Source organism: Oenanthe melanoleuca, chromosome 2 (assembly GCF_029582105.1).
Source record: "Oenanthe melanoleuca isolate GR-GAL-2019-014 chromosome 2, OMel1.0, whole genome shotgun sequence".
Lineage (NCBI taxonomy): Eukaryota > Metazoa > Chordata > Aves > Passeriformes > Muscicapidae > Oenanthe > Oenanthe melanoleuca.
Window position 1 is genome coordinate 130,705,872 of NC_079335.1, and position 21,266 is coordinate 130,727,137.

At 37.0% G+C, this 21,266-nt stretch overlaps 1 protein-coding gene across 1 annotated transcript in view; it reads right to left on the reverse strand.

Annotated features, from left to right (window-relative positions):
* Nucleotides 1-606: 606 nt before the first annotated feature.
* Nucleotides 607-21,266, reverse strand: part of DNAJC1 (DnaJ heat shock protein family (Hsp40) member C1) — a 106,306-nt gene continuing 85,646 nt past the window's right edge. The window contains exons 9-12 of the mRNA XM_056484858.1: nt 15,521-15,640; nt 2,957-3,005; nt 2,029-2,507; nt 607-823 (exon numbers count right to left, since the gene is read on the reverse strand). Coding sequence (XP_056340833.1) covers nt 755-823; nt 2,029-2,507; nt 2,957-3,005; nt 15,521-15,640 — 717 coding nt within the window. The 3' untranslated portion in view covers nt 607-754. The remainder of the gene's footprint in view (nt 824-2,028; nt 2,508-2,956; nt 3,006-15,520; nt 15,641-21,266) is intronic.

A 21,266-nucleotide genomic window follows, 5' to 3' on the forward strand; every position in this document is an offset into this window, starting at 1 on the left:
CATCTTGTCATCTCTCATTGAGTGTTCTGGATGACTAAAAGCTTTTGAAAGTCAAGTTTTCCTGATGCTTCTTTAAAATACCTCACTTATCTCACTAAGATTCTTCCTTCAAAGTAGCACAGAATTCCTGTTCCATTGATTAGCACCCAAATCACAGCTTCTAAATATGTTTAACTTCCAGTGCAGTTAAGCCGTGAAGTTCTCTGTGAAAAAAAAATTTGATACATTATTCTGTATCTATGTTTCCAAAAGAAGATACTGCAGGTGCACATAAATATATGTAGAAGTTAATATTAGAAATACTACTTATTTCAAAGCATTACTAGATATTTATAAGAATAAGGTATTTATAAGCATATGGTCTTAGATTTAGAGGTGCAAGAAAGAAAAATATATTTTAAGTGCTTGCTTAACAGTTTCAGGTCAATTCTCTCTTTCAAAACAAATATAAGTTATTTGTAAATCCATTGGCTGCAAACCTACCAGATTCAGTATGTGATTATCAGAGGGAATTTTCCTGAAGCTAACTTTTAGACTGTCATCACACATCTGCATAAGCAGCTTTTCAATACAAACACACCTTCATTCTTCAACACACAAACCAGGTAAGATTGTATAAGATTTATTAATATTTTCTTCTACTAAGGCACATGACGTATAGAAATACTGAGGTACAAAAATGCAATTTGCTGCATATGAGATTTAAAACCCCATTTTGACAAAGATGAGCTATATCTCTTCTTGCTCACAACATTCAGCTTTTAGCCATTTTTTTCTTTTGTACCAGTTCAACAAGCAACTTGTATCTTGCTATACACTCCTCCTGAAAGGAAACACAAAAGTGTTATTCAAAGGTTGATATTTTAATACTGCTTTAACTCTATACATGCTACTTTATTCTAAAAGAGCAGCTGGGTTCTGGGGGCTGTGTAGGGGCTTTTTGTTTGGGTCTGGGGTTTTGCTGTTTTTTAAAAATTTTTATTTTATTTTTTATTTTTTTATTTTTGTTTGTTTGTGGGGGGTTTTTGTTGTGGGGGTTTTGTTGGTCTTTTTCTTGATTGGCCATTTTCTTGTTTTAAAGCTGCACACTGGATTTGAGAAGGGAAATTACATCTAGTGAAGAGGGGATTAGAAAAATGAACTTGCAATTTCCATTTCTTAGTGGTTCATTTATCTGTTTGAAGAACACACAAACCCAAGAAAGAGTTGCCCAGTACTTCTTGACAATGACTGCAAGAGCAATTATGGAACGGCTGTGTTGCAGTATCTGTTTAAAACAGTTACTCTGGTGTGAGCCACACTGCAGGCAGGTTAAGCCAAGCCTTCAAGGTCACTAATGCAGTACCTGCTGACACCAGAAACTGCAGAACTTCAGAGCCAGAGAGATCCAAATCCTTCCCCACCACACTTCCTGCTCCCTCACTGTGTTTGTCACAAATATTACAGGGCTTTTCTGCAGCTACTATGGCTGAACCAAGCAAACTAAGCTACCACAACTATTAGGAAAATCTAGTACAGACCATCTATATCAATGACAATTCATGCTATTGTTAAAAATTATACTTACAAAAATAACATTAGATTGATTATTGAGCATTTAACACTTGCAGATAGATTACTTATTTTGTTTGTTCATTGAGATGGGTTGAGAAATGTATTGTGAAAGTGTAAGAAAAGCAATTCATCAGTGTTTGGTTACTACCTTTGAATCAGAATTTGTTTTAAAATCTAATTTTGTCCTGCAATTGAAGATCTGAAAGGCAGAGGAGAAGTAGGTATTTTAAATGAAACAGGAGTTACTTCAGCATTTTCTGTATTAGATCAAACAAGCTGAAATAAATGGAAAAATGTTTTAAATAAAGCAACAAATGTGAGAGTAATGCTCTTTAGGTCACCTGAGTCTGGACTGAGAAGTCAAGTAAAGGTCTCACCTTTCTATATGGACCCTCATTCCTAATGTAATCATGAATTGGTAATAAATATGTTTCCCCTCAATTGATGCTATAGTTCAGTCAAAACCAGTCATACCTTGCTTCTTCCAGGAACGCATTTTGCTATTTTATCCCAGCGGTCCGATGTTCCCTTTGGATACTGCTGCAAGGCCATTTCAAGAAGTTTCTGTTGATTTTGAGTCCACAGTTCTTCTGGTGCACGGCTTTTCTCCCTTCTTCTGCTTTCATCATCACTCTCTTCCTCTTGCTCAGTGTTATCAAAATCTTTCTGGCGTCTCCCTCTGCCCTTCTCTTCTGGTACCTCTTTTGTTGCCAGCACAGCCGCTTCAGGTGCTTTGACAATCTTTCGTCTGCGGTGTCTAGTTTCACTTGTCATGGTCTCCTTTGGATCTGTCTGGATATCCATCTGCTCTGATACAAGATTGTAGTTCCCCTCCTCCTCCACTTCCTCTTCCCTTTCCCGCTGGGTGATTATGTGATCCGGCAGATTCATGTTGACTTTGAAATTTTTGGAGTTGTGAGCCAGCGTTTTAAGCTCCGAGAGCCTAATGATACCTGTTAGAAGCACTGCTGTTACTTCTGAAAAAGTAAAACAACCCACAAACAAGCAGGGAACTGCCCACATATTAAAGGTTCTCAGAATAGTGCAGAGTGGACAAAGAACTCTTCTTGACTGACAGCTTAAGAAAAACAAAATAGAGAAATCAAAGCATTCACTTGATCATCAAGGTGATGAACTTTGCCAATTAGGAGCTTATCTGATCTACGGGAAGTGCTACTAAATTCCCACATGATATAAAAAAGAGCAACCTGAACAAATGACCAAACCCCACAAAAAAACAAAATAAGAAAGCCTGGGAGGATGTAGCTAAAGGGAAATGTTCTCTTAGAGTACCCAGCAGTTCTCTTTTCTCAAAGTAAGGCAAAGTTGCAAAAATCTCTGCAGAGCAGACTCTGAAAGGCACAACTATCACCCAAACCCAAGAATTTTCATAAGCACACACCTGGTGTATGTGTAACAGAATCCTTCACCTGTTTGGCTTTCAGGGTAACCTGCATGAAAACAACAAAAATGAAGGACTATTAAAAAATTATATTATTAGGGGTATTAAATAATTCATTATTACCTTACCACAAAATACCTACATTGAAGACACAGTAAATATGATGTGGCTGTTGTTCTTTGGCTGCATTGCTCATATGTGGAGTTCAAACTGGCTTAAAATAACCTTCTAGATTTTGCTCTTTCTAAACCATTCCTGGCTTATTAAAATAATATAAACGATGGTACACATTTCTATTACTATCACCATAATACACCAAAGTTGATTTACCAAATTGAGTTGATATACTCAAATTTTATTTTCTTTCCTTGTTAAGCCCCAATTTTCTGGCCTAAAAATACCACAAGGATAGGAGGAAAGAACCCAAACGAGTTATCGTCTATATATTAGTTTCCCAATACCGAACAAAAGAACAAAATAACCCGCATAGGTGCAGATGATGAAGCACATAAGTGGACAGGCATTCAGTCCTCAAATGAAAGATAACAGTTTGACTGCCAAACATCAGCAAAGACACCTCCTGAGTCCTGGTACTGCAGCAAAAGTTATTACTCATAGTCCAGAGGATAGAGGGCTGCTTGATTCAGCTGCTCCAGGTATACTGAAACCTCAGTCCTGGGAGAAAAATAACCTAGTTTTAGCATTTTTGGATTTTTTAGAGTAAAAATTGTTTCAAAATGTGTTCTGTTTGTAAGCAAACAAGCAGGCTTTCTCCCCACCCAGAACAAGGAGCTTCCTCATCCCAAATTTCTGGACTTCACTAGAGATAACAAGCCGGGCTTCACTTAAAATTAAGATTCTTTAATTTCTTAGCATCTTTGTTATATAAAATGATCACAGAATTATAGAATGGCTTGGGTTGAAAGAGACATTAAGAATCATCTGCTTCTAACCTTCCTGCCATGAAGACACCTTCCACTGGACCAACCAGGCCTTGAACATTTCCAGGCATCCATGACTTCTCTGGGCAACCTTTTCCAGTGCCCTACCACCCTCACAGTAAAAAAAATTCTTCCTAGTATCTCATCTAAACTTACTTCCTGTCAGTTAAAAGCCTTGTCCCTTGTCCTGTCACTACAGGCATTTGTAAAAAGTCCCTCTCCAGCTCTCTTGTAGCTCCTTTTAGGTAGCAGCCTACAGTCCCAAATTCAGGTAGCACAAAAAAACATCTTAAAATGTGGTATTCAAACAATTACACAATCTTTTTATTACTGAAAATGTTTGATCAATACTAGATATAATTTTTTTTTTTCCTTTTTGAATGTGCGGACTTACTAAAAAAGCTAGAAATTGAAATCGAGTAGTCTGAACCACCTAAATCAAATTTAAAATGTGAACAGGCAACAACTGATCAAACCTGATACTACATGGGGTGGGTTCTCTGTGCTACCTGCTCTCTGAACCTGGGACCTCAGACCTCAGATGTTAATATCCATGTAGTGTAAGATGTGTGGTAGTGTGCTGCCCAGAGCAAAAATAAAAAATACATCACTTACAGAGTCAGGAATTCCTCTGTGTGGGATTTATGGGATTTAACCCCAAAAGAAGTCATTTAGGCCTTCTGAGCCACAGCAAAGACTTAGCTGTTTTAGCTACCTAATGTTAACAATAGCAATTATTCCTTACTCAGAGTAGCACTAGAGAGCAAATCTGCCAGAGCATTGTAAAGCCTTTAGCTGTGAGAAGAATTAAATATTAAGATTCAGGATTTTTGTTCTGTGACAAGATTCATAAGTGAGCACCTCAACAGTTAAAATACCTTGGTACCATCTGCTTCTAGTCTGGTCTGTTTGGTTCCTGCCACCCACCTTTCTGCCCACAAAATTGCAGCAGTTTGCTGTAAAAATAGGCTCGTGTTGGATCTCCTTAAGGAAATGACAGCAAGACTTAACAAGGCAAAGTGGTCTATTTTCCCTACAAATTAAGCCTCATTTTCTGGGATGATTAAGTTCAAATGAAAACTCTGTGAACAATGAAATCCCAACTCTCATTAACCAAAACCTTTATCCAGAGGTAGACATCTGGCACAGAAAACTCCAGTTTCTAGTGTTGCAGTACGATAAAGTTTTAATTGTTCAAAGAAAAATGTCAGAATACTGTAATATGAACAGATAATTTTAAGTGGCACTAACAGCTCTGGGATCTCTGTGATCCCAATTTTGAAACAACAAAATGGATCTTCCTTGATAAATGTGATCCATTAATAAAAATTGCCTTCCTTAAAAAAATTATATTCTAAAATAATCAAAACTGAAATGTTGTTCCATCTTTAGCAGTACCAATGATTTAAAAGGCTGAGAGGAACGGAAACCACTCCTGACTGCTGAACAGAATGGTTCCTTAGTGGTATCCTGCCATGCATCTCTTAAATAGAAATCATGTTATATAAATTGGATTATAATAGATTATTTTCAAAAGAGGGAGAAGAATTTGCCATGCAAATAAGTAGCTTTTAGAGCTTCCTGCAAAGACACAGTGGATTCATTGTAAACATGACAAGGCCTGATCTATCTTCATGTATTCCAGAAAACTGTCTCTAAGCCATCTTGCTATCTTTAAAGTAGGTCTTTCAGAGATTTACAGCCTGCTCATAAGGACATGAAGGCAAGAAAAAGAGAGCAGAAACGATTCCCTGAATAAAACAGAGCAGAATGAATTGCCAGCAAAGACAGGTACCATGAGCTGCTGCCTCAGTGCCAACTGAGTTCAGTTTTCTCTCTGTTGAACCTCTGGCATTTTCAGAGATCAGCAATTATCATTCTGTCTTTCAAGCTGAGACTACACGTGCAACACAGACTTTGCTTTGTAAGTGGTGCAAATCAGCTGAATTTCAGTTTTCTTTACAAGACAGGTGTCCCCAAATTCAGTTAGTGTATGTATCCTGTAACAGATATAAATTTTGCTGCACATCACTTCTAATTGGACTGGAATCTAAACTGTACCTCTCCATTTGATCCATGAAGGATTTTGGCTTATTCCCAGACCTGGCTGCATTTTGTATTCCCGCTTACATGCAAAAAAATTCAGGAGTAACAGTCTTTCCATAGGTTATCTTGTGTTGGCCAGCTTCACTCATTATAGCTTGGTGAAACCAAGTATTAAGTTACTCCATTCATCACATCTAATATTTCCAAGACTTTATCTTTTTAAGGCTTTATGATATCTGTTCATATTTTGATAGACTTTCAATTTGAACATTCACCACATAAGCTGGAAATAACAACTGTGTGTATGGTTTAGATACTGAAAATCTACTATTTCAAACATTGAACAAGTACCTTCAGTTGACATAAATTTGACAACTCATCAAGCTTCCCACAGCTTTACTATCATCATTCACAGGTTACAGGGGAAGATTATTTGTCTATTATTATTTTTGTCAGCTTTCTTCTTCATACGGATGTTTGCAAGTCCTTTTCCAGGTGCTAAGTACAGTTCATGTTTACTCCAGCTCTGTTCATAGAGAGTTCAGGTATCACTTATTTAGGCTTCAGATTTATGTGTCCATCAGCCTCAGCTGTCATTGTCATTCCAGATGCTGACACAGGGCAAGAATCGTTAACATGTCGGTATTAAACTGCTGAGGATTATTAGGAATCCAGCCTATGGAACATATGAAATTGTATTTCAATTTGATCTGTTGGAGTTTAATCATTGTTCTTGCCACTCAAATCTGCAGACTCTTCTGTTGCCCAGTCCTCCATACTTTTTGACATCCTTAATATCAATTTAAATTTCCTCTTCAGGGGTGAATAGTGTTAGTTACTAGCTAGTTCCTAACTGATTCATAAAAAAACCACTAAGTTATGCAACATAAGTTGCTCTATTGCTTCCTCTACTCAATTACTTATCATAGTTTGCTTATATAATCTTATATAATTTTCATTAGTTAACAGGTAACATACTTGGAAAAAATTATTCAAAATATGAAGCAGTTGCAAAATACTCTCTTATAGTTATTATTGCTATTTTTTTCCTGCATAATGCTTCAAAATTACAGTTTTCATGTATATTAAATTATGAGTTTTGTCCTGACTGTGAGAAGGTGTGCTAAAAGCCTGCTGTTATTGACAACAGCTTTCACCGGAGTATCAACCAACCCCCATAAGAAATCCTGTGTCTGGGGACACCTTAAATAATAAGGATCAAGACTGTGAAATTGATTTAAAACAGAAGACAGAAGATCTCATATTCCTGCAAGTATTTGTACTGCTGAACAGACACACTACATTATTTTATGGGAATCAACTTTAAATGTTGTAGTCCACCAGGGATAACACAAGTCACAAATAAAGTCAGGTAATATCATACACAGTGAAACAGATTTCCTTAGACAGATAAAGATGACCAAAAAAAACCTGGATGCAAGCAATCAAATTGCTAGAGTAGAAATCAAACTATCTTACTATGGGACCTACAGAAAGAAATCACAGGAACAATTTGCTTCTGAGAACTCCCTTCTGAACTCAGTTTCAATAGCTCTTCAGCTATAAAAAGCTTCTATCGAAAGCAAGTGGGATTAGTGGGATGATTTTATGTGATGAAAGCCAGACAGAGCTGGCTTCCTCCTGTACTGCTAACAATTAGTCCAGATCACAAAGACCAGTTGCTACTTAACAAGACACCTAGCAGTAAAAAACATTCCTCATCATGACCATCCAGATGTTAAATCTCTTATTACCCTGGACACCTGCCACCTCTTTCAGATGGGACAATTGATACTTCAGAGATATATAAGAAAAAAATATCAGCTTAAAAACCTCTTAGATGCACAGGCAAAAGCAAATTTTGCTATCACATGAATGAGAGGGTACTTTTCACACTGCAGGGAAGGCAGAGATAAAAAAAGCACAGAACTATGACAGACCTAGAGGGAAAACCCTGTAGAGTCAGGTACAGTGATCCTACTGGTGCTAAACACAGACACAGTGTGTCGTATCTTCTTTTGCAGAAGATGAAGAACAATTCCCCATTCTCACAGCAGCAGCAGCCACCAGCTCAGCTGAGCCCTCCAGCACCATCCCCAGCCCAGCTCTGCAGGGCACTCATGTGCCATTGAAGCCTTCACCCTTCACTGTGTCCTAGGAATCTTCTGTGGGCAACAACCCACCTTCCTTCTCTAGGATAGCATTTTGACTAGGATTGCAGCAGATAGTTACAGAAGTAAAAACCTCTTGGGTTCTAATGATATTTTGAGAAAATAATAGAGATATTTTCTTCCTTTGTAGAGAAAGAAAATCTACATTTAAACAACCAGTTGTTATTTTCCTGCATGCTCCCCATCTAGTTATGTCATGAAAAAATGCCAAGATTAGTAGAATTACAGGAAAAAATTATGTGGACACAGCCTGTGAGTAGTTGAGGTTACTACAAAGCAGTAAGAAATTTCTTGAATCTTTGAGGCTAATTTGAGTTGTAATCATATTTTTTCTTACAAGGGAAAGCCAGATACAGAAAGATTTTAATGTCTTTGTGGCTCTGCCAAAGTAGTAGGTTTTTACAGATCTACAGTTTTGTGGATCTTCCAGAACCACACATAATAACTTGCCAAATTTAAAGTTCTCCTCTTGTAACCAAAATATTACCTGCTGTACTGAATTCTCCTTCAAACTAAACAGCTGTTTTCATATCAGCCACAACTGTATCAAACACTGTTTGACCAAAGTCAGACAACAATAATGACCCATTCTTTGATTTCCATATGACTCAGAATTTGTTGCTTTATACAATGACTTCACTTTTAGACACTAAAATGGTCTTTCAGTTTTACCAGACTGGGGAAGCTTCAAATACTAAGACATTGAGCCAAATCATTCTCCGTTTTTCCAAGTGTCCTCACTTGCAACTTACAAGACCACTTGAAATAAGTATTTCAAATCAGATGTACCTTTGTAACTGCTTGTAACAGTTAGCTTAGTAGAGTGTTACAAGCTTTCACAAAGGTTGCTAATGTAACTAATCTCTAGCCACCATTTGATACTAACACAGCAAATGAGTATTCTGAGGAGAACATTCTTGCAAGAACTACAAAATATGTTATGAATCTGACTGAACTTGCTTAGAACCAGCAGTTGCAGCCAGCACCAATACAGTTTTCTTCTGCTTGTGACTTTGAAGCCGTGTGTGATTCTGAACTTCACCACAGTAATAGAAATCCCCAAAACAACTATTAGTTTAATTATGAGGCAGTTTAAGATGTGGCTTGCCAAAAAACCAAAAAAATTGACCTAATTCACCAGATGCAGAATTTTCTCCAGTTTAGGTCCCCAAACAGTTAATTTAAAGCAGCAAAAGAATTGCTCTTTTTTTTCAGGACACAAGAGGAAGTATCTACAATTAGTCTTGCGAAAATGCTCGAGACTTCATACTGTGCTTGGTTTTTGTCAGTTAAAATCCATGAGAAAGTCTTTAGCTCTGTCCTATGCAGAAGAGGAATCTGACTCAAATGCCCACTGCAAGAACATACTTGGACATCTTATTTTGTTACTGAGAATGCAAAATGCATTTTTTGACAGTCATAAATTTGAATTCTCCAATGAAATTCAAACCCAGCTCACTGTGAGCTGTGTGAGACATTACATTAATTTACACCACTATAAAAAATTGCAGCATCACTGGCTTAACCCCTTCACAAGCCATCTATCTGGATCAAAAATTGTTGTCCCACTGCCTTCTGTAAAAAAAAAAAACTTTTCCTTAAAGTGAGAATAATGTTCTGGTCATGCATTCTGAGACAAAAATCCATTTTGTTTATAAGGGGCATCGTACTGCCCAACCCTGTAAAAATGGCAAGGGCAACTGTAGGGGTGCACAGAATAAAATTGTACAGTGAATGCTGTGAACAGCAACCACCTTTTCTACCCTCCAAGTATCAACAGAGTCACTCTGGTGTGTCTGTGGGATTAGACAGGTGTTTTGAAGACTTCACTCTCAGATTGAGGGATCTACATGACTTATATATTATCTAAACTCCATCTTAGATATTCATAACCTCTCTTGGACCTTGATTTAGGTCTTTATACTTCAATAACCAACCGGGAGAACTATTGATTACATAAATATATGCAAACTGCTAAGGGTGAATGTTTCAGATTATCCACATATAACTGGACTGCACTGTAACTGACTTAACACAGACACAGTACACAAAATGAAATGTAAAACAGTCTTAGGAAAACAGCTAATCTCCACAAGCAAAAGACCTAATAAATTCATGAGCTTTTACATATGGAACATTTCTCATAGAGATGTTTTCTTGTTGCCAAAGTAATGAGCTTGCATTTGTCAAAAATAAGAAATCTATTTTACAATGACATATAAAGTGTAATGAGTATGAACTCACACAGTCAGACTTACAGACAAACTGTTGCTTGGGCATACAAGAGATATCACATAATAAGCACCTACCCCCCAAACCTTATGCTTTCAGGTTTCATGGTAATTCAGAATGTCTGCCACCTGGCTTTTGTTTTGCTGTCTACCTCAGTTTCTTCTATACAAGCAGCAAATCCCAATCAGTCTGTTTTTCCAACTCAAATGCATGAGATTAGTGGCTGCAGGAGCAAACAGAATCAGTTTAAATCCTGTAAGACAAGTGAATGATATTACTTCACAAGTATGAAATCTGAGATCTCTTTGCCTTTAATTTAAAAAACCTGTACCTAATAATCACATTAAAGTCTGTTTGGCATGCCAGACAGCTTTTACTTCCTCTATTATTTTTACAATTTGAACGTCCTTTGTAGTTACTGAAATTAATTTATGCCTTTCAGCAAATATTTTTTTTAAAACTTTTTATCTATAAAGGTTGGTATTGTCAAGCACAATATACTTCTATAATTTCATATCTAAGTGCTTTTTCTCAATTTTTTTAATTCAGCAAAAGCTGACAATCATTATTATAAATCTTCATAAGGCTTAGCATTTGTCAAATCAAATAATATAATTTTTGCAGAAATAGTAGTATTGCAACTCTACTCCATTCATTATTTATACTATGTTGTAGAGTGTTCACAGTGCTTAGGAAATTCAAACATAACTTTTTTATTTTGTTTTAAAAGGTCAATTATTTCCTTAAGTATTGGCAGACAGGAATGAGAACTAACCCTGGAGCAACAAATTCAGCAAGGAAAATGGGTCAAAGAACAGATGTTTGGAGGATGACAGAGAGCAGTGGTACAGGTAACCAGGTCAGCAGGCAGGAATCCTGATTAGAGTTAACTGAACTCCATTTCCCTTTCATAATCAAAATACTTGAAAACCTAATTTACAATAACAGCCAATTGCAATAAAAATTACTTAAAAAGCTGCAGAAGCTTTCAGTTATGAAAGCAATAAGATTTCATTATACTAAGCCAGCTGAAAACCATCTTTATATGGAAAGATTGCTAAATTCCCTATATGCATATACTGAAGTGACAATTAGCAATTTAAATAATTTAAATAATTAAACATAGTGATAAATCAAGCACAACTTAACCTCATCTATTTTGGGTCGATTATTCATTGGCTGTTAAAAGATGTCTTCCCAAAGAGAGACAAGATAAACATGTCCTCCATTTACCATGACAGAAGTTACAGCAGGAACCCTTTGTACCACGGCTGCAAGCCCACCCTAGCTCTGAGGTGAGAAGCACAGGAATATGCTGCAAAGATATTTATGCATGAGGCAGCATAAATAGAAACAGTGGAGCTGAGTGAGCTCAGGGGCACTACAGCATGGATGTAGCTGTTCATTGCTGGATTTTGGCTGGCGCTTTCCCAGCAGCCTGCATCACCCCGGGTGGATGTACTTGTTTGGACAGGGAATCTGGTAGACATACTTAACTAATGGGCTTTACAGTAATCCTTATTTGGCCTGTGCTTTGGGAAATAACAAACTAAACATCTACAAAACACCAATCTGAATAGTACTAGACAAGAAAAAAGCTGAAGGAACACTATTAGGAATTACTGAATTTAAGAAGTCAAGCTAAGGTATATGCAGTGATTACTGACCAATTAGGGTGACTATCTGGCTTTAATTCTACATTTTTAAAAGTGAATTCACACATGCTTCCAATTGTAGGGAAGGTTTTGTTTCCTTCCCTTTTCCTCCCAGATAGCTTGCACTTGCTAGTGTAATCACAGACCATATGAAGAGAAGGACCTAACCTCAGGCAGAACAACTATATTGATGTTTTTTCTTGCAGATGTTTGTGTAACCTGTTCTTAAAGGCTCACAAATACAGAGACTCCACTGTTTTATCATCTCCATTGCAATTCTTTGTCCTTCAGCAGCCTCTGATTAAAATTGAGGCAATAACTTCATGCCCTGTAAAACTAATACAGTGGACAAGACCCTTCCTCATTATGGTTTTCTTTTTATGTAGTTGAATACTTACAGCCTCAGTTTGTTTTTTCTCTCTTTTTTTTTTTTTTTTTTTTAGTTCAACAACATGAATTCCTTCACAATCTTCCACTGTAGATAACATTCTACAAACCTATTATTCTCATCTAGACTCTTTCTATCAAACCACATGTTTAAGTGCAATATTTAGAAACAAACTAAGGTTGTAGAAAGTTAAAATAACACTATGAAGCTGAAAAAATCAAAAAGTCAAGAACATTCTCCTCGAGTAGGTGCTTCACACTGCTTAAAAACTGCAAGTGGAAACAGTTGGACACAGTAGGAATTTATTTATTTTAAAAAAGAATAAATTTAAGACAAAATATAATTTATTTGGTTAGAGGGAGTGAATTTCATTGATGCTCTTCTGATATATATGAATGGTTTCAGTTTATTCTTTAAAGAATATAAAGAATATTCTTTTCTAACTATTTTTTTTTCTGAGGAAGAAGCTTTGAGACAAAAGCAAAAATGGAGACAGCATTTTGGACTGGATTACTCTGAGCTATTTTTATTAATACCTATTTAGCTAATCTACTATTAAATAAGGTTTGAATGCATAAATTCCCTTGGAAACAAGCACATTGTACCTTATCAATCCTTTCTGTCATAATTCTCTAACTGTGAAAAGAGAATCAAGCCTTACTGCTCTTGGTGCTTTGCAGGAGAAGAAAGAAGCAGACATTAATCTCAAGTTTTTAAAAAGTATTTCCTATAATAGAAAATATTAAAAAACCAAATTAAAATTTGTCCTTGAATGTTTTTCTTTTTTAAGACCCAATGCATTTACTAGATAATACATACTTCAAACCTTCTCTGGCTTGACTCCTGTAACCAGCTGTAAGCAAGGCATTCCCTACCTCTGCTACACAAGCTGTTTCAAAGCAGCACCTTGTACACCAGAACTTACCTCCTTGCCTTGCTCCCAGCAGAAACAGGGAACAGCTGTTTGGGCAGCAAATGCTGCCTGCACATGCAAACACCTTTTTTACTGCACACAAAGTTTTAACAACTCAGAAGTTTCTTCTGCAGCTTTACCATAACATTTCTTATCTAATTATAGTGATGCCCAAACAAAGTAAGAATCCTTGCTGTAAACTGAGATTCTATGTTATCTTCAAGAAATACACAGGCTAAGTTGTACAACTCATTGAATACTGAAATCTTACTGAATGGACATATCTGAAGTACTTTCCAGTCTCACAATTTCTAATACAATCTGAGACCCAAAGAAGTTCCCATGAAGCTTTTGTTTAAAACATTCATTTTGTAAAACATTAGTTTTTGTTTCCTTGTAATACCTAATTGCTGCAATTCTGTGTAATGCAATGATAAAAGTAGCAGAAGCTCTAATAAATCAGCTTGTGTCAAGAAACCTGACCTAACATTAGCAGCAGTTGAATATTTTTAGAGAAGTAAAAATATGTGAGAACAATTATATTAATAGTATAGTTGGAGATTACTAGAAGTAAAAAGGATTATACTCAGACCTTTCTCCACACATAAAAATCCTGGAAATTCCTTTTTTCATACAAGAAAATGACAACTCTTAGGACAATCACATTTCTTTCATTTCTCTTTCCTACTCACTGAAACAAAACAGCAAGTTGCTGAGGACTTCTCATCTAATAGAAGAAACAACTGAGCTTTGTTTTTTTCTTTCCAGTACTGGATATGTGCAAGTATGATGGCCAAATAAATTATGAAAAGGATTCTTAATATACCCAAGTCAAGGAACAAAGCAGACAGTGGGTGCAAAAGCAATCTGAAGATAGTGTTAGTTTTGTGATGGATATATGTAGAGACATTTCACATGTCTGTGCTATCTGTATCAAGATAATCAAATTTTCCAAACCTATCTCAAAAACTCTTTGCAATGAACTCTGTATACTACCAACAGACGTGAAATATTTTTGCTGCTATCAGTAAAATGTATCATTTTTTAAATAAAACACTTCAGTTCAGTAGTATGAATACTTCAAGAAATATAATATATATATATATATAGAACACAATAAACCTCAAAAACCATAATTTCATTTGATTAGCAGGTTAGTAACTTCTTGCTTACACACACTATTTTGCAAATAGTGTATTGTTCTAAAATTAGTATAGTGCAAAAACCTTATTTTTTTAGTATATATGTATATATATCAGAACAGTATAGGTGCATTAATTTAAAAGCAACTTCTAAAAATATCTTTTTTTGATTATGTCAACAATGAAAAAAAATTTAAGAAGCACACAAATTTCCCAGAGGGCTTTAAGATTTCACTGTAGTCAGTGGTTTTGTTTCCCATTATTTAAGATAATTCCTGAAATATAATAAATAAAGAACATCTAATCTCAAAATGTACATGAACAGATTCAAACATTATTCTCATTAACCCCTACAGAGCCTATAAAATAGGGTCAGCTGAAAGGGCTTTCAAATGGTCCTCAGCAGACACTACATCATGTTCTAGTGATCTATAGCTTGAAAAGGAAAAGTCTCTTACAGCCTGGCCCCTAAGGGTTTTAAGATCATAACACTTAAAAAACATAAGTACAAGCTTGCTTTGGTATCTGGTACATACTATAAAATGTGAATTAAGAAGAACATTAATTATTTTACATAATATATTTTTAAGCATGCTATAATACTGAAAAAGACACTGAAATAGTATCATACACATTACTTGTTTTAAAATTTGTAAAGATATTTCTGCTTAATTAATGGAAACCACCTGTCTAAACACCATTAGCTCATATGCGTTTTTTAAGGACTGGCTTGAAACAGAGATGTAATCTTTAACCAAGCCACACAAACATTCACTTGCAGTGAGGCTGCTACAAAACCTGCAGCATTGTTTTTCTGCTGTTGGGTTACAGTAGCTGAAGTTTGCAAGCACCAGAATCCCCCATCCAGCTGATCAGTTACAGCTGTTAATTGTGGAGGGAGAGACTGGCTGACATCTGCTTCTTGCATAGTTAGTTAATGGTTCACTTCCAGGTCCTAAAAGGATTGTAGCTTCTCTCAAAAGACAATGTCAGCCCCCATATACGTCTGCCTTCTACACTGCCTGTCTTGTTCTGGTTTGTCATCCTCTACACAATGCAAATCTGAGTGAACTCACATCTGCCACTGATCGACCCAATTCGTGAGCAATCTTTTCCCATCGACCAGGGGTCCCCCCTGGGAACTTAACCATACTTCTTGTCAGCTGGCTCAGGTCCTCCTCTGTCCATTCAGGTGCCTGTAAAACATTTGTAGAACATTCATTACACTATTGCACTACTGGACATTTATTTGCAAGGTAATATACAGACAAAAGAAAAAATCTTTAAACAAATTAATCTAATAACGTAAAAAAATAAAATTTGGTATCTTCTCTGTGTCTTATTGCTGAAAATGGATAAAAACAACAAACCAACAGTAATATACAATAAATCCTGAACACTCAAAAATTGTACTTTGTCTATTATATGTAGACTAACACATTTAATTTCTATTAACTTAAAAACAACATACATAACACAACACTATAAAATGCAGTAAAGATAATATTCAACAACACTTTATTAGATTATGGGGTTATGCAAAAATTAGATGGGCCCAAGTCAAATAAGAACTCATCTGACTACTGCCATAAAAGACAACAATTCTACAAGTCCATGAGCAAGAAAAGGAGAGCTAAGGAGAATCTCTATCCTCTGCTAGATGCAGGCAGAAACAATGACACAGGATGAGGAGTGGTACTTCATATCTCCCCTTTGCCTCAGTTTTAATGGAAAGATCCATTGGTCTCCATGTACCCAGTCCCTGACCTGGAAGACAGGGCACAATGAAGCCCCCATAATCAAAGCAAAAATGGTCAGTGACCTGACACACACATAAGTCCATGAGGCTGAACAGGATCCATCCAAGGGAACTGAGGGAGCTAAAGGAAGTGCTCACTGAGTCCCTTTCAAACATTTACCAGCACACTCAGCTGACTGGGGAGGTCCCAGTTCACAAGAGGTTTCCAAATGCAATACCTATCTAGAAGAAGGGTTAGAAAGAAGATCCAGAGGGATCAGGGGGATCAGGCTCAGCCAACACAGGTTTCTGAAAGGCAAGTTCTGCTTGACTGACCTCATCTCCTTTTCTAGCATAAGATGACACTCAGTGGATGATTGAAAGGCTCTGGAGGTGCCCACCTGGACTTTAATAAAGCCTTGGACACCATTTCCCACAGCATTTCCTGCAGAAGCTGGCTGCTCATGGCTTGGCCAGGTGCTCTGGTGGATGCACAGAGAACTGTTGGGATGGCTGGGCCCAGAGGGTGCTGGTGAATGGAATTACATCCAGTGCTGATCCCCAGGGCTCAGTGCTGGCACCAGTTCTGGTGAATATCTTTATCAATGACCCACGTGAGGGGATCCAGGACACCCTCAGTGAGTTTGCAGCCACACTGAGCTGGGTGGGAGTGTTGATCTGCTGGAGGGCAGGAAGGCTCTGCAGGGGGATCTGGACAGGCTGCATTGATGGGCACAGGCCACAGGTCTGAGGTTCAACAAGGCCAAGTGCTTGTGCCTGCTCCTGCCCTTGGGTCACAACAGCCCCTGCAGGGCTACAGGCTGGGGCAGAGTGCCTGGAAAGATGCAAGCTGGAAAAGGATTTGGGGGTGCTGGTCAACAGCAGCTGAACATGAGCCAGTGAGTGCCCAGGAGGCCAAGAAGGCCAATGGCATCCTGGCCTGCATCAGCAACAGTGTGGCCAGCAGGACCAGGGCAGTGACCATCCCCCTGTATTCAGCACTGGGGAGGCCACACCCTGAATCCTGTGTTCAGTTCTAGGCCCCTCAATTCCAAAAGGACACTGAAGTGCAGGAGAGAGACCAGGGAAGGGCAATGGAGCTGGGGAAGGGTCTGGAACACAAGCCTGATGAGGAGAAGCTGAGTGAGCTGGAGAGGCTCATTAAAAGAAAATGAGGCTTAGAGGAAACCTTATTGCTCTCTACAGCTGCCTGAGATAGGAAGCTTTGGTGAGGTGTAGACTGGCCTCTTTCCCACGATCTAGGACAAGAGGAAATGGCCTCAAGTTGTTCCAGGGGAGCTTTAGATTGCATATTAGGAAAAGTTTCTTCACCAAAAGGTGAAGAAGAGCCTGTTACAAGAGCATTGTAACAGGCTGCCCAGGGAAGTGGTGGAATTGCCATCCCTGGAGGTATTTGAAAGACAATGTGGATGTGACACTTGGTGGGCTTCATAGTGCTGGATTAATGGTTAGAGTCAATGATATGAATGACCTTTTCCAACTTAAATTATTCCATGATTAAATCACAGTTTAAGACACAAAGTTTTAAACATTTACTTAATTGCCTATGTAATATTTTTTCAGCAAAGACACAGAAAATATCTCCATTTTGACTTATAAAAAAAGCCTCTAAATGAAACAGAACAGTCATCTTAGCTTTTTGTCACTGTTACCATCCTGTGTTTTAGCATTCTAGAACGAATCAGTATGAAATCTGTTGACTCTAACAGTCCATCAAGACAATTAAACAACACCCCTCCCCCTCCCTAAAATGCAGTTATGCCACAAAACCAGACCGGATGCTTCCACTACCCAATAACCAAAAGATATAAAAATGTTTTACTCTAACTGCATGCCAAGCTGTTAACAATGACTATCTTCATAACGGCCAAATAAAAGTGAACAAAGCAAGGAACACACAATTACAGCAGTTTAAGGCATGAAATCGCAGTTGCCTCAGAAGGCAAAACGCAGTAACCATCTTTGACATTTGCAGCATCTTTGGCAGACTGCAGAGCCAAATCTTTGTTATCATCAGCAGTTTGCCACTTTATTTATTTTTAAGGAATTCTTTATGACATACCTCTTCTAATCACCATTTCCGATAATGAACAGGCACATATCAAGCGGTTTGCATTACAGAGCCATCAGCACAGAACAACAGTCAGAGGTGAGTGACCCCAGGGACCATCTCCACAACTACAGCAAAGCTTCTCCCTGACACTAATCCTGCCTGTCATTCTCCCACTGTGCTCTAACCACACTGACATCCGCCCGCCGCACTGCAAGCTTAACGGGGCCCTTCCTGACTTTTTACTGTCTCCCCCAATCAATGGTTCAAGCGTGCTCTTTTCACCATGTCCAAATGGCAGCTTCACTCATAATCAAAGTGCATTGCTCCCGTTAAAGGGCTTCCCGAAAGGCTTCACCATTTGCATTCATTTGCAAAGCAAACTACTTTTATTCACTTTGTTCTGCTATCAAGAGTGTTCCCTGAAGCAGATAAATTGGCATAAATACAACCTGCCACTTAAAAGACAGTAAATAATAGCCAATAGTAGCAAGGATTTTATCAATCGTCCTGGTTTGGATCCATGTAGTCCTTTATTCAATGCTGAAAGCCTCAAACATTCATAGTTTTTAATACAAGAATAAAATTAATTATCTCTGATGATTCAAACACAAGATGCTTAAGTAACATGTGTGTATATAAGAGATCTCACACATACATTGCTTGCATTACACAATAACACCCTGGCCTGCAGAAGAAATGATATACATAGGAAAAATCTCCACATTGCAAAATAGCCTTATTACTTTTACAGGTTTAAACAAGTTAATTTACTATATACCTTTATTATACTCCACACAGATATTTCATATGAAAATATTTCTCAGGGCTTTTTTTAAAGTGCCCAATATTCTACTTACAAAAATTTTTATCATTGTAATAAAATAATGAATTCTTCTAAAAATTCTGGTAATATGCCTTTTCTTTAAAAACCAGCCAAATTTCATACTTCAAAATTAGGGTTAATATGCAGTTTACTGTAATTTTCTATTTAATTAGTACTAAAACTTGGTGGGGGTTTTGTTTGTGTTTTTAAAATAGATTCACAGCTACATTCACAGCTATTCTCTCTTACCATATCCAAAGCATATCTAAGCAATTACACATGGAAATCAAGATGATCTTTCAGTGACATCTTTCAGATGTCGGAAGCTTTCTCCTAAGTTTTATTTTCAGACTTTTTTGTAAGCTTTGATTTGTGCTCACAGTTTTACTAACCACTTGTAAATATTACAGAACTCTTGAGGTTATCTTCCTAAATAATGGACAAAATTACAATCATTCTGTAGGTCTGTAGTTAATTACACAGCTAATTCAGGGCACATGAATTCATTAGTTACATTAAAATATCAACTTCTTAGTCTTATTTCAAGCTGACAATAATTTTAGAATGTGAAGATCTAAAACATTTATAAACTTGGAAAATCTCTGAAAAAGCTTTTTTTTTAAGAAAATCCACTCTCAACAGCAAAAGCTGTAAAGGAGCTTTTGTGAATTTGCAATTCCTCAGCAACAGTTAATTGTGTCTTTAGATGCAACAGCGCCTACTGTGATCCAAGTACTACAAGCAGCTACGAGGGTGGTCATGGTGTGAATGTATTCTCCCTGTTCTAATCTGTAGCCAACTGTAACTGCGAGAGTCAAATGAATGCATAAACATACTGCTTTGTCACCTAAAACCATGTGTGTCCAATATTACTGAAACACTGGGCCAAAATTCATCTCTACAGTAAAGCAGTGGAAGACACCACATGGTGAGGGGACAGCTGTTGTTACTACACAAGCATTCAGATTTTGCATCCAAAAAGCCCCATTCTGGGATTAACTCCCCATACTGAATATAAAATTAAAAGTAGAGAGTTGTGGTCTAAAGTCTTTAAATTGAAAAAAAGCTACAAGTGTAGATATAAAAAAATTCATAGCATTCCCATAAATAATAACCTTTAGCATGATTTATCATAGCTGGCAATATTGAGGGATTAGTTCACTCAAACCACTATGCACCTTCTACAGAAAAGAAATATGAATGCAGTTTATTGTTCAGCATCACTCTTACATGTGCATCTGCACTTGGCAATTCCATCCCACCTCTTTCAGCATGACAGTTTTACACTCTTAGGATTTTTTAAAATATGAGCAACACTATTTTCAATTACATTAAAAGCAAGTTTTTAGACAACAAAGCATTTCTTGTCAAGATAAGTCTGACTCATTTAATCCTGTTAATAAGCATTAGACTATATATGCTTTTATTGATAAAATGGGAACGTAGCTGGTATTTGAGAGTTTTTAAGGAAACTTTCAGAGCCATTTACAGTACCTTGACATTGAAATAACGTGATTTTTCTAGATTAAATTTTTAGATCTAAAATTTAGATAATTTCTTCCTGTCATCAATATACTCCATATTCAATTAAAATCACTGGTTGTATGGAAGTTTGGCTAACATTTTAATCTACTTAGAACTTTGTGCTACACTTAATTTAATTTTGATGATTCACTGATTTTGAGCAGATCTAGTCTATGATCTTGAAATAAAACATGAGGCAGCACCTATTTAAAAATACCTGTACAAATATTTTTAGACCAAGGGTCCTAGTAAAACTGTGGACAATTTTGCAAATCAGAAAACATTTTACCTACTAGATGATAGAGTTTTGGTGCAGTAACTAAGGAAAGTTTTCCTGATTAATAATTTTTTGCTCATAATGTCTTATTTTTATTACAATATTCTTCTATATTATTACATTTCTTGCTTTACCTACAGGAAGTCTGAAGTCAGTCTTGTTTTATCTAGTCGAATACACATTTGGCATTGTGATCTAGCTGTTGCTGAACACAAAGGGTCTTGCTCCAGTTCTAAAGATGTGTTGTGACGCTCTGAAGATCAGCTAAAGGGTATTAATGACCTGAACTCATATTCAAAGCCACACCTTCATATATAACCCTTTGGTCCTTCAAAGCTCTTATTCACATCCAACTTTCACTAGTACTGTTTTTATTAGGTGAGCCA